The following is a 14,980-nucleotide window of genomic DNA, read 5'->3' as shown; positions in this document are numbered from 1 at the left end:
TTCCTAGAGAAACTGTTAATGTTGTAACATTGAGAAGTGGTACACGAACTGTGCAACCAGAATATGCTGAGAAAAGCAAAGACCCCAAGGGGACGGTTTTGGAGAAAGGGATTATTGACTCTTCCCAAGCCGATGAAGTACCTAAAACAAACTCTAAACCTCTTGTTTCAACTTATGTTCCTCCTTTACCTTTTCCTCGCAGGTTCGATAATGCTAAAAAGGTGGAACAAGACAAGGAGATTTTAGATATATTCAAAAAGATTCATGTGAATATCTCGTTGATAGATGCAATTAGGAAAGTTCCTAAGTACGTAATAGTTTTAAAAGACCTATGCACCAGGAAGAAACGATTAACCGGTAATGAGGTGATGAGTGTGGGGGGAAACGTTTCTGCTATCCTCCAAAAGAAACTCCCACCTAAATGCAAGGATCCTGGTAGTTTCGATATACCTATTGTGATTGGTAATAAAAGATTTGGAAAATCCATGCTTGATTTAGGAGCATCGGTAATGTTATGCCCGCATCTATTTATGACTCGTTGAATTTGGGTCCTTTGAAAGAAACCCGTATTGTTCTTGAACTAGTTGATCGTACTAATGTTTACCCTATAGGTATTATTGAAAATGTGCTTGTGCAGGTGAATCAAATCGTATTTCCAGCTGAATTCTGTGTATTGGAAATGGATAGCGGGTCTGATGCATCTATACCGCTGTTATTGGGGAGGCCTATCATGAAAACGGCCAAAACCATAATTGATGTTGACAAAGAAACGCTCACGATGGAATTTGATGATGAAAAGATTTGTTTCAATATTTCCTAGCGATGTTCATTCGTATGTTCATGCTAATGTCTTAGACGCAGGATAAGGAGTAGCCAAAGAGTCTACAGTCGGGCTGACGACATTAAACCAAGCGCTAATGGAGGAAACCCATCAGTTTTGTATCTCTACCTTTTGTATTTTATTTTTCTTTGCTTTTCATAGCATATTTTGATTTCCCACCTTGATTTTACTTAGGACGAGTCAATTACATTGAGGACAATGTAAAGTTTAAGTGTGGGGGAGTATTTTGCATATAGAGTTTTTAGTCTTTTTGAGTTTTTAAAATTTTTGCACAAAAAACCTCCAACTTGTATAAATTTTAGAGTCACTAGCATGCTTTTAGCTATGTTTACATAGAGAATTCTGACCGACATAACTGAACTTGGAAGTGTTAAGGAACTACGTTCGGATTTCTTACGAATTGGAGTGTTAAATAATGGACTTAATCATGCCGGTGATGCAAATGAGGAGCATGGAGAAATGCATTATTTGAGTTTTTGATCAATCATTAGTGGAGACTACCCATTTTCATATCAACCGAGGCACCAGACCAGATTTCTTTATAAATGACTAAAGAGCTTTCTTTTGAGTGTGTGTCACCGTACGTTAATTCTGGGTAGAATGGTGAGCTACCCAACCTCCCACCAATAGAAGCACTACTCTTTGATCCCTTGAGTGCTAATTTTGTCAATCATGAGGGTGACGTCTATAGATGAAAACCACCTTCTTGTAATTTGATTTGCAGTTAGCACCATTCTCTCTCTCGCCAACAACAGGTCCATAGAAACACAATCATCATCAACAAGCGGAGCGACATCAAAATCTACAAGGAAAGTTGAAAACGTTTCAGGTTTACAAGCAACAATACAAGGAAGAGCGCAATTTCATATTGTAAGTAAAGCAACATACAATGGGCAGATTTTTATATACATGTTGAAGTCTTGCACATAAGGAGCGGAATTCTATATTCAAGTTGAAAACTTATTTACAAGAGCGAAGGAAATCTAAAGATGAGAATTATATTGAAGTTTATGATACGAAGACAATACAAGTTGTGAAGAATAAAGTGGTAAAGTACTATTTCCATGGCTAGAACAATTTCATTGTTTATTTTATATTCAGTTTGTAGTTTTTATTTTTATTTTTATTTTAAAACTTATACAAAGCCTTTAGTTGGTAACCTAGCAACAAGATGGGCTCCAACACCTCTTTGAATAGCAATGCCTAATCTATGAAAAATAAAATTACCAAAACCACTACTAGCATCGTTATTAACAATACAATTCTTCAGGCGCTTGAAAAAACACAAAGTATCTTCACCAAGTTCCCCAAGAGTAGAAAACGCTAAGACACCCAAACCATATCCAAGTGAAGCAAACTTTTCCAAATATTTAGCTTGCTTACGCGAAACCGCCTTAGAAATAGCTTTACCTGGGACAAAAGAACGAATGCCTTCACCAGTGAAGGGCGAGACACCTGTGACATCCATGCAAACATCTTGACCATTCTCCCAGTTGAGAACAAGGATATCGGCAGGCTTCAAGTCCTTGCCATCATCTGACACCATACCAAGAGAGACTTCCTTGCGCGCAGGCACGTTAGCTTTGTAACAAATATCAACTACAACATCTCGAACAAGATCATGTCGAAACTTACTTCCAACGTCTTTAGCACAATGAAGCGCATGGTCCCCAAAAATGTCCATAGATTTGTTACAACTAGAGCATAATCCATTCTCAACAAAAAGTGGGATGCCAAGGCGATAGCAAAGTACAGCTCTGAACTGTCTAGACCCGAGGCACTGATTAAGCCCACTAATGGGGACAGCCAATAGATAATCCTGAGCATGCTTAACACGGTTACACTGCCCCAAAATGGAATCTCTTGCAGACATAGAAAATTGGTATGGAATTTTCTTCTTGACTGCATCAAAATAAGTGACTGCCAGGGAGTGCATGGAAGGGGGGGGGGGCAGTATCATCAAAATAGTTATTTTTCTTGTCATATAAAAAAAAAAAAAAAAAAAAAAAAAAAAAAAAAAAAAAAAAAAAAAAAAAAAAAAAAAAAAAAACAAGAGAAATTCTTTGTATTATTTTGGTCTGTATATTTGTTTGTATTCATTTAATAAAGCCATGGGGAAGAAGAAAAATCTATGAAGAAGTTTCAAGCAACAAGGAATTGAAGAGAAAGAGTTACAAATTGTCGAAGTTCAAGAGTTTATCATCAACAGTTGAAGACCGAAGACGAAGACCAAGAAGATGAAGAAGACGAGCCGAATAAAGACTACGTTTCTATTGGATGTTGTGAGAGTGGTGCTTTCGTCACTGCCGATCGGATGTGAAGGTGGTAAGTACTCCCATCCTTGCATATGGTTGATTTCCTTTCTAAGAGATCATCAGAAAAAAGTCTTTTAATTTCCACTATTTTGTGGAGTCTCCAGAAATTATTCGGAAGGTTTCCTTCCCACCATTCAACGTGTGTAGCACACATGTGAGACCCATAAAAAAAGCCGTCTTATTGAGTGCAATTATCATAAAATCCTTTTAAGTGAGGCAGAAGTCGAGGCGAAATGCTTATTGATCGCTCTCAAACACGCATTCTCTCATTATGGTGTGGTTATTTCTCACTCAAGATTTAAGAATGAATATGTTCTTTGGTATTCCTAACTTCTTATTACTAGCATGAAGAAACTCTATGTCCTCATAGCTCTTTGGATGTTTGGGACGCTGGAACCCTTTGAAGTTGGAGTAGGTTTTGTGGGTATACCTCTCGTAAGCCCTCACGAGACTATAACTCGTCCACTAGGGACACCTAGGGGTTTAAAGGCTTGTTGCATATGCTAAATGCAACCGTACCCTCGGCGATAGGGAGTTGTTGTACGTTATTTTATTTTTGTAGTTTGCTCGAGGACTAGCAAAAGGCAAGTGTGGGGGAATTTGATAAGCGCATATTTCACATATATTTGGTATCAAATCCATGCTAGTATTTGTTGGTTTTCTTGCAAATTACTGTATATTACGCTTCTTTTCTCTTATTTGTGTTTTATTAGGTGAATCATCCAAAAGATGTGAATTGGCACTTAATTATGCAATAAAAGAAGATAGCTACAAGTGGAGAAGGGCCAAAGACCAAATGGAACTCGTTCAAGTACATGATTTCTACTTTTCATCTCGAAGAAGACGAAAAGACGAAGCCAGTGGCAAAAGAACGGAGTCATTCTGAGCTCGTACGAAGAAGTTATGAGAAAAACAAGAATCTGAAAGAAAAAGGCAAGATGGTCATTTTAGCTGTGAATGCTATTGCCACCCCATCGTTCGTTAAGGGGCATCCACTCTGTTAAGGGGAAACCATGCTATAAATGAACTGCTAAATACAGTGAGGTAGTTTACAAAGGGGGAGGCTGAAATTCAGATGATGTTAAAGACATGCGTTGGATGTACTCGGAGTTGCCATCTTCAAATTCAAACACGCGCGTATTTCTTCTTCTTCACGACCGAGACTTCTGCATGGATATCTCGCGACTCGAATTGCTGCTGATGATCACGGGAGTATTCATGGAGCTGCAGATGATGGAAGCAATGGAGATGCTACCAGTGGAAGTGCTGACCTCGATTGATGATGGCTAATGATGGAGAGAAGAAGCGTTGATGCTGATCAATGGGTTTCTCGAGAGAAGAATGGTAAAGATGGAGCTGAACTGTCATAACAGTTGCGTACAATGGATTTGGAGCTGAGAACTCAATCTCGGCAGTGACCAAGGTGCTGTGAGTTTTGGTAATTCTCGATGAGACATGGCAATGACGAGATTAGTCGATGAAGTTGGATGTGGATGATCATCATCGACAAAGATGGGTTTTGAGAGAAAAGAACCCGAGACTGTTGGCTGATAGAAGATCGAGGAGCAACACAGAGGTTAGCAATAACGGTGTTGCTGACATTGAAGCTATGATGAAGCTCGAGTAACACCAGGGATTGACCGAGGAGTTGGATGTATGAAAACAGGAAAGATGAGTAGATGTGTCAACTATCCGTCTACTACTAAGCTGCATCATAGTTAGCCGTGCTTATTTTGTTTTGAAGGGGCGTACTGGACAGAGAAGACTTGACCGAGAATACAGAGCCATTGGCTTGCTGGTGACTGAAGGAATTGGTAGGTGTTCCTGAAGCTCAGCAAAAGAAGGAAGGATAAGCACGGACTTAAGAAGTTTGACATGTTAATCTCGATAACCTGAGAGGAGAGTTAGGGCGGCTAGGAAATTTGGATTGGTATCGAGTCAATTACTTGGGAGATAATTCAGTCGAATGAGAAGTTTTGGATTGATATTGCAGCCAGAAAAACAGCAACCAAGTTAAGCTCTTGCCATCGATTTTCAAGATGAGTGGTGAAGATTAAAGCTTTTTTTAGGGTTTGTATCGGCTAAGGATAGATTGTAGGTTAGCAGATTCGAATTTTCAGGGAATGAAAATTATAAATAGAGGTCAATTTCGCAACCCAAACGGACGGGCTTACCCTAGTTTCTAAGCACACCACCTGTTCGACGAAATTCTTCACAGAAAAACAAAAGCTTAAGGAGTTTAATTAATGCAGCAGTAGCTGAAGGTTTATTGCAACCAAAGCAGCAGTGGCTAAAGATCTTATGCGACTGTAGTTTGTGTTCTATATTTCCTCTCCTTTGATTTTCATAAACTCCATTATGATGAACTAAACTTTTCTATTTGGTTAAGGATGTAAACCTAAGTCATAAGCATGTTATTTGATTGATGCATTAATCTCGTTATTCACACTCAAATGTCGTTCATGTTTTACTACGCATAATAATTGAATGATTGTGTTCATTTGATATGATTAGTTGTTTCATATATTTAAGTTGCAAATTGAATATCTTAATAACTTGTATACGACTAATTAGGAGACTTAGATATCTGTCAAGAATCCTAATAATAAGTAGTGATTTGTGATTACTAGCGGTGTGAATCGTGAAGGAATTCATAAGTAAAACTTGGCCTAGGTTGAATATGACACGTTTGTGTATGTATTACCTATGAGTAACTCGTCTCACAGACCATAATGATTTTCTCAAGTTGAATCTATTAGCAATGAGCACTAGGTTATTTGATGAAAAATAATTCATGTATTAGTGATTGCAATATGTGTTGATATTTGGAGACGTAACGAAGTATTACACCGATTGGGGATATTTTAGAGTTATCGGTATTGTAAGAGAGTGGTGATGATATTGATTGCTTAGTTGTGTAGCATGTGTAATGATGGACGGCTAATTCCTTAACCAAGTTTTTTTTCCTCTGATATTTTCTCAACTATTTACAGCTTTTAGTTTAATTTACTTTGAACAACCAAAATCCCCCCAGTATACTTAAGTTTTCAAATACGAATAACAACCCATATCTCCTTTTGGAACGAATCTGTTCTTATAACTATACTATTATTATAATTGTGAAGTGAAAGAACTTAAATTATCTTTGCTTGGCTGACAACCGACCAGAGTTTCTCCATCCTTAGCCATGAGTTCCTAATACCACCAATAAATAGAAACATCACCTACAACGCCAAACTCGTCCTCTATTCCCTGTTCTTCTACTGCCGAGTATTGCAGCAAGATAAACTCAACTCCAGTGTTTTCTCATCACAGACTCGAGGCGTTCTCCTCCTTCATTCGACTGTCATGAACCCACGAGTTCATATCCATCAACGTCAAAAAGCTCAGCCAGAACCTCCCTGAACTGATCGTGAAGAGAAGGAGATGATGGAGGCAGCCCCAAGTAAACTTGATGTCTGCCTTTAATATTTACGCTTTCAACTGTCAGTCTTAGAGGACTAACAGTGTCATTTCTTGTTTCCTTCTTAGTTAACTGTCAGTTATATGGAACTGACAGGCTTAACCTCTTCTTTTGCTCCTAGATTTCTCATATGATGTCGGAATGAGTTCGTTCTTTCGTCGATTTCTTCGTCATTTCGTCCTTTTCGAGATGATAATAAGGACTCCTAGATTTGAATGAGTTCCACTTGGTCTTTGGCCCTTCTCCGCCTGCGGCTAACTTCTTTCTTTGCACAATTAAGTGCATATTCACTTCATTTGGACGATTCTCCTAACATAACGAAAATAAGAGAAAACAAACGTAATATACAATAATTTGCAAGAATATAAGCAATTACTAGCATGGATTCGGTACTAAATACATGCAAAATATGCACTTAACACCAGCTTTGTTCTAAGTCTACTCATGATTGTACTCTTTTCCCTTTGATTAGGGTTTGTCCTTTCAGATTAACTGATAAGATTTTAATGAGTCAGTTAGCTTAGACATTGTAGTCATCATATAGAGTTTTATAAACGTGTAATTGTATTAAGAGTATCTAGGATAAATTTTGATAATTACCGTGATGCCTTTGTAACTAGCTCTATAAATAAAGGATTTAATGTTCCTCAATCAAATATACTAACGCCAAGCACTATGGTTGATGATTTCTCTTAGCTATAGCTTAATTATAGTGAAATTCAACTATTATGGTCCTTCTCTTCACTTTAGTGCAGCAATTTCGCTTCGGTACAAAAAAAAATCAATCACAAATCCACCCTTAAACTAAGGGGTGAAACGCGAAAACCGGGTCCCGTTTGAAAAACCACTTTACGGAAACTTAGTTTTCGTGACTTTTTGAAGGGATACTGAGTTTCCGTTTTCAAATTTCAATATTAACCTATGTTTACACTTTAACTCTTTTTTTTTTTACCTAAGTTCCCTTTCTCCTATTATGTCTCCACTTTTTTCTTAATTTTTTTTTACACAAACGATATTTCTCTAAATCCAATAGAATAAAAATTTTAAAAAAAAAAAACAAAGAAACGGGAACTCAGTTTCCGTTTTTCACTATTTGCGCGAAAACTGAGTTTCCATGTAGTTAAGCTAAGCGATTCCCCTCATCCATAGTGAAATGCGTCTTCATGTTCATTTCACTTAGCTACAATTAAATTATAGCGAAATGTTCAACCATACTACTTGGCCTTGTAAAATTTCTCCCTTTTTCTTCTCTGTGCTTTTGCCCCTTTTCCATATTCATAGCACCAAAGTCTCTTTTCTCTATTTCCATATATTCATAACACCAATGTCTCTTTTCTCCATTTGTAACACCTTAGACTAAGTCCGATGGGACGCTCAAAGTAGCAAATTTATCATTTTGTCTCTGATCTTTATTCGTAACACCCTAGAGCAAGTCCAGTATGATGCTCAAACTAATAAATTTATCTTTCTTTGCTCACAGAGGGACGGCCAAATAAGTAAAATTGATGAACCAACCTTCTAATAACGCGACTCGTATTGTCTTCCATAAAATCTTGGAACATGTCTTAAAAATAATCTGGATTAGTAGACTGGATGTTTCATACTTATTCCAAGTTTGGAATAGCTCAGATTCCACCACAAAACTTGCCCTTATAAGTAATTTAAGGAAAATCCTAAAACTTACCCTTAAAGGATTGGGGTTTGTTTTCTTCATCCAGTTAAGATCTGTTCAAGGGAAAACCATGTCTCTCTACAATCAAAAATCAAATACAAAAGCAAGAACAAAAACATCAACTCTATGTAAGGAAACATAGACGGCAGCAGCAGCAGCAACAAGACCAAGATCATCAACAATTTCATCATCTACCTCAACTGTTATCAAGACTCCAAAGCCGACTCAGACCGATTCGTACCGTTTCAGATCATTTAAGATCGATTCAGAAGACTGCGGTTACTTTAGACACTATTACTTTTATTTTTATAGAGATTGGTACTTTGAAATCATGTATTCATACCATCATTGCTACTTTGATTGCTATCTAGGCTACTATTATTGTTTATTGGGTCATTGGTACCCTGATTGTACTAGGCAATCAAAATTTAAAAACTTCAGGACATGTCATCTACATCTATATGTTCATAAAAATATTGGGTTGGATCTAATCTAGTCCTACATCTATGTGTTCTAAGAAATATTGGGTTGGATATAATCTAGTCATGGCCTTGTGCCTTGACACATATTGGTTTGTGAACAAAACCAGTTTGACCCGATATGTTTGATCCTCTTCTTTACGAAAGAGAAGATTCTATGAAGAAGTTCTTAAATCTGAACGGATGGAATCGTTAGACAAGAATCGGTGGAGATGCTACAACTTTCTCTTCTTTACGAGAGAGAAGATTCTATGAAGAAGTTCTTAAATCTGAACGGATGGAATCGTTAGTCAAGAATCCTTGTATGAATGTGTTAAAGATCTTGAAAATTCGTTGTAAGGTTTCCGATACCTTAAATCCGCAGTTTGTGATGTTATCCTCTTTTCCGTAAAAGAAAAAAAACAAAACAAAAAGACAAAACAGAACAAAAAAACGCGAAGGGTATTTATTTGATTTCCACATTCTAATTTCCAACATACCAAGTCATCCATGAACCAAACTCCTTGCCATAATAAGATATAGAAAATCTTTAGTACGACCTCCTACTTGATTTTTGATGCGACACCAACCCCATCAAATGTTTTTAGTTTCTCTGTTACATCTCTCTTACCTTTTATTGATCTTGTCATTGTTAAAGAAAGGCCAAAACTTAGAAAAATCTCCCCAAAACAAATCACTTGCTTCCCAACGGTAAATAACATCCGTATACCGGAGGTAACTTATCCTTTCAAAAATAATAATTAGAATTAACAAAGAAAGATTTCCATAAGACAAATAAACGCTGGACAAACAACCACCTTCCCTACTTTCTTTCATTTTCTTTCCTAATGGCTGGACAAATACAATTCTGATATGTACCCCAAATCTCCAATAGAGTTAGACCTAATTAACCCATAACCATCTAAATGCAATTAAATATTTAGAAAGAACCCCCATAAGAAAAAAAAATTATATATATACTAATACTAGCTTTTATTTACGTTTCCTTTCTGAGGTTGACCACGACAACACTAACATTGTCTGTGCTATGCCTAGCTAAAGCCAGCTTTGTTAACAATAACGCTGCATCTGAACAAGCTTTATCAGAACTATTGCTTCCGTTAGTCAACATGTTGGCTTCATCTCCATCGTTAGTCAATGGCATTATTGGACCTTGACCATTTAAACACATCCCTGCAATATTACAAGCAGTTTCATTTGAAACAACGTCCCATAATCCGTCACTTGCTAGTATCATACAATCGTCTTCAGCAGTTCGATCTGTAACTGTGATCTCAGGTTCGGATATCACATATGGTTTCAGGTAATTATCCCCAATAGCTCTAGACATTGCAAGAACTCCAAGAACTCTAGGACCATCCCAGTAGATAACTCGACCACCAGCTTCTTGGATTCGTACGAGTTCATCAGGCCGATCTGGCTGTTTAACAAAAACATGAACCAAAAGTTAAACCTAGTTATAGTTTACCAAAAAAACAGATTTAAACATTTTCAAAAAATACATAAAATAACGCGGGTAAATTAGATCTTCAAATTCAGATTACTATCTTTATGATTTCGATCTCTTCTGTGAACCCAACAACATGTAGCTTGATTGATGTTTTGGATAATGGGGCAATTTAGATCTGTGCAGTGAATCAAATGTGAAGTGTATACAGACTTAAAGATAATCCTCGATAGCTTTATCAGAACTATTGCTTCCTCTACGGCTCTTTTAAGATAATCCTCGATAGTTCTCAAAAGCTGGGTTCGATAATGGATTTGTTTCGGCTATACTAATCGATAAAAAGTTTCAAATTCTAGTAGTATCACAACACAACATTTAAAAAATAAATCGTATTTAGAGAGAAGTCGAACCTTGTGATCAACGGAAAGTGGAACAGCTTTACCACCACGACAAAGAACAGCACGAGAATCACCACAATTTGATACAATGATTTTATCAGGAGTAACAACTGAAACAACAGCAGTAGATCCAACAGCATCACATTTTGGTGTTTGTAGTTCACAACGACAACTCGCATTCAGCAGTAAACTACTGGTATTACTACTAGAACTCCACTCTGTAACCTCTCTGTCCACCCTAATGAAACTTTTCTTCATTATACTCTCCCATTTCAAATCGGACTCTTCTTTGCAACCATTTTCTATTTCTTCTTTAACCACTTGATGTAGTCTTTGTTTGCAACTTGTGGCAACCTAAACAAAACAAACATTATGGTTAAATATTAGGGTTTGCTCATTAAAGTATGTTCTTGTAATGAATTTAGAATAAAAAGATTAATGATTGAGGGTGGAACTCACATGAGAGCAACCATGTCCATCATAAACACCGAAGAAATGAAACCATGCCGGAATCTCACATTCAGGCTTGCAAAATGATGGATGAATTGACACAGCATCTTCCATATCTCTTCTACGACCACAAACAGAACTCATACCAAATTTAGGACACCGGTCTTCAACTACCGGAATCATTGCCACCGGTATGTTTGCCACCGGTGAAGAAGATTTAAGAATCGAGATTGTTTCGACTGTTGACTCGTTAGAACTTGAGTGATTCTCATAATCAATACTCTCAACACCGTTCTCACATTCACGTGCAGGTGACAAAGAAGAAATTGTTGTTTCTTCGATAAAACTTCTTTTCTGCCGTTTTATTCCACCGTTTTCTTTCAATTCTTCTTCAACCATATTACCAGCTATGAATTTAAACTTTCTAATTTCCATTCTCTTCCTCCTTGCTGCTCTGGATGGTTGGTCACATGTTGATTGCGTTTTACTTTCACTCATAATTCCACAACAAATCTCTGCCATCTCCACGAAAATAATGAATTCAAATGAAAATAAACGAATTTTCTAGCTCAAAGTGAGAAAATAAAACAGAGACAGTCCTAACCAAAGATTTCTTTCTTTTCTCTTTCTAATTTCTATGTTTTTCTCTGATCAATTAAAGAACAAAATACATATTTGAGACTGAGAGAAGAGAAAAATTTTGAGGAGGAGCCTTTTAGAGAGGAAAAGAGGGGCAGCTGCCCAACACCGTCCCGGGCAGTTTACCCGACAGGTACATATGATATGACGTATTGGTTCTCAGCTAATACATGAAAGTTATCGAGACCGTTGATTTCTTCGTTAATTTTCTCCCTCCTAACAAAAGTGATAACACGTGTAGAGATACCTATCCATTAGAGGATACACGTGGTCCAATAAGATTGCAACACGGTTTTTTTTTAGGACTTCTGTTTCTCTGACACGCATGTGGTCCAAGGGGCCTTCTTTCTCGCTTTTGCCTTTTATTATAATTTATTTTTTGAAATTCATTGATTTAGGTAAGCTTAGACACGTGGCGAAATTATTCAGTTCCAAGGTCTTTTTAGGAATGGTAAAATTAGTTTCTAGTCCTTGATGAGTTTCTTTCTTTCCAGTTGTCTAATTCAATTCAAAGCTTCTACGTAACGGTGGCAGATACTGAGAAAAGTTGAATGGGTCCTACATGTGTCGAAAACACGTTGACGCTTCTTAGAATATCTCTGACAAAATGACACGCGGGGGTTTATGACGTGGCTACTATCCGTGAAGAAACACTCTCTTTCTCTTTTTTGATTTGATGAAAAACAGTTGTATGGGAAGCACTGATGATTTTGTATCAAAAGAAAACAAAGAAGCACACTGATTAGGTGTGTGTTGTGCCTAGACTAAAGAATCATCAATTTTCAATATATATAGCTGTATTGATATTGAAAGTTGCCGTTTTAGACTTGAGTAATTCTACGTGTAAGCAAAACCTAGCTGATATTTTCAAGTAATAGGGCATACGTGTTTCTTTATTATCGGTTTGGGAACATGTTAATTGTGTCTCAATTTTCATTTTTTTTTCCCGTCCGTAAAAGAAACCTATGATAGGCACGATTGATAAAGGGGATGCCATTTTTTTTGTGGGATGATACTATTGCATATAGGACAAAAAAATCTTAACAAATCCAGACAGATGGATCGTTCAAATGGTATCAGTCCTCTAAAACTGGTATCCCCTTATAAATCATGATGATAGGGGCTGTAAATCCATTAGAGGGGTTTTACCATGATGCTAATGTCTAGCTAGTAGGTTAGGGGGTGTCCTGAAAGTATAATAAATGTCTGAGTTACCCTTTCATCGATTAAACCTAAGAAGAAAAAAATCGTTAATTCTAATCATCAACAACAACCCAATCAATTATTATCAACGACAATCCAACAATAACCTAAAATCAATCATCATCAACAACAATTCAAAATCAATCATCATCAAAAAACCCTTCCATCAATCAAACCTGAAAAGAAAAACAAACCAAATTCTCTAATTCTATTCAACGACCCAAAATCAATCTATTACAAATGAGATCGAAGTTTGTTGTTTTTTCTCAATAAAGTCCGAAGAAAGTTGATTTTAGAACCAGTTATGGTTGGCTTTTTAGTTTTGAGAAGCCAACCGTAACTCGTTACAGTTGGATTTAGTGAGTTACGGTTGGTTTCGAAAAACCAAAAATATGAGTTACGGTTGGTTTTTTGGTTTTCAGAAGCCAACCGTAACTCGTTACGTTGGTTTTAGTGAGTTACGGTTGGTTTCGAAAAACCAAAAATATGAATTACGGTTGGATTTAATGAGGTATGGCTAGTTTCGAAAAACCAAAAAGATGAATTATGGTTGGATGTAATGAGTTACGGTTGGTTTCAGTGAGTTCCGGTTAGCTTTAATGAGTTATGGTTGGCTTCAAAAAAAAATAACCGTAATTTTTTTACGGTTGGATTCGTCAAACTAAATTTTCAATCGTAACTATATAAGGATTGATTAGTCATTATTATAAAAAAAATTGATAAGGGGTTTTTGAAATTACCATCTAATAACCAATTTTGTCCTTTTATAACAGCCCCTCTAATGGATTTCACAGCCTCTATAATAGGATTCTTGTAAAAATCGCACAGAAATTTCATTGCGATATTGAGAACTTCTAAATCAAAGTTTTTCTTTTTCTAAGGAAATTTTATTTAAAAGTTACTACAAGTAAATGGAAAAACAAACAAGAACAAAAAGCATAAGACAAAAAATAAAAACCATTGAGATTCTTAAAGTGATCCGGTGTTGGACACGCATGTATTACCTGTTCAAAACCATGACAAGGAAAATCCATAAGGACAAAATTTTGACAAGGAAAGAGTACAACGCGATAAGTCTTGGCATATCCTAAACTAAAGTAAATCTTCAGTGAGTTAGAAAGTTTCATTTCTAGTTCGGTACCCTATGAGAAGCCTTTTAATGCTGGAAGTATGTAATAATCCGCAAGCAAGTTTTGGAAGATGAGAGCCTCAACTCGCGATAGAACTATCAAGATGGGTTCATGCACCCTTCTAATTACCTCATGAGTGGTAGAAATGTCACGATGACGTATCCAGGAAAGGGGGGATCCTGTTGTTGACTGCGGATGACGGGTGCATTGCCACAATCGTGGATTCATTTGGTGAATGTTGAGGTTGTATCTCCAAGAAAATGAAGCCATTGGGATCACCAACCCTGAGCTTAATCTACTGAAAGAAGAAGCCATAGTAGCATCACCAGTATTTATTGCAGTTGTTTCACATGAGCCTTCATTTCCTTAGTCAAAGAAAAAAACACAAAAGTTGATTAAGTTGCACACTAACATGACGAAAAAATAACATATTATATGGAAATACTAACATTACACAATTTAGATTATATAAAAGCAACTACAAAGACAAAACATAAAAGCTGATAAGCAAAATAAAACTGGATAACCTAAAACCAAAAGCAATTAAACTGTACAAGATGAGGGAAAAATAGAAGCCTAGCCTAAGGAAAAATTATTTACAACGGGTAAAAAAAATACACTTCCAAGTACGTTAATCCTTGATCTAACCTTCACCCCCCAAGTTGCCCAGAGATTTACTCTCTAATGGTGTTAGACGTCATTGGAGAAGTTTGGTTTTCAAGGGTTTTCTCGGAGAGGAAGTAGAGCAAGAGAGAAAAAAATCTGAAATCAAAGTTTAAAAGTACTACAGGATTCGAAGGATATTGAAAAAATAGTTTCGTAATTATAATTCAATAATTTTGATATAAAAATGTTCTTCGACAGAAAAACATGCGTCAATATCGATAGAGGCGAGTGATGTAGTTGTCCGGTGATGATAATAATGACCTGGGTTCGAAATTCA

General features: G+C 36.6%; 1 protein-coding gene across 1 annotated transcript; it reads right to left on the bottom strand.

Annotated features, from left to right (window-relative positions):
• Positions 1-9,447: 9,447 nt before the first annotated feature.
• Positions 9,448-11,758, bottom strand: LOC113310256 (protein phosphatase 2C 37-like). Its single transcript, XM_026558866.1, has 3 exons — positions 11,075-11,758; positions 10,628-10,969; positions 9,448-10,190 (listed from the first exon to the last, which is right to left on the bottom strand). Exons 1-3 carry the CDS (start codon positions 11,585-11,587, stop codon positions 9,747-9,749), a joined length of 1,299 nt encoding a protein of 432 aa, XP_026414651.1. The 5' UTR covers positions 11,588-11,758; the 3' UTR covers positions 9,448-9,746.
• Positions 11,759-14,980: the final 3,222 nt, after the last annotated feature.

The sequence above is a fragment of the Papaver somniferum genome, chromosome 9, assembly GCF_003573695.1.
Source record: "Papaver somniferum cultivar HN1 chromosome 9, ASM357369v1, whole genome shotgun sequence".
Classification (NCBI taxonomy): Eukaryota; Viridiplantae; Streptophyta; class Magnoliopsida; order Ranunculales; family Papaveraceae; genus Papaver; species Papaver somniferum.
Note: the sequence above shows the minus strand (reverse complement) of the source record. Positions and strands in the feature narration are given on the sequence as shown.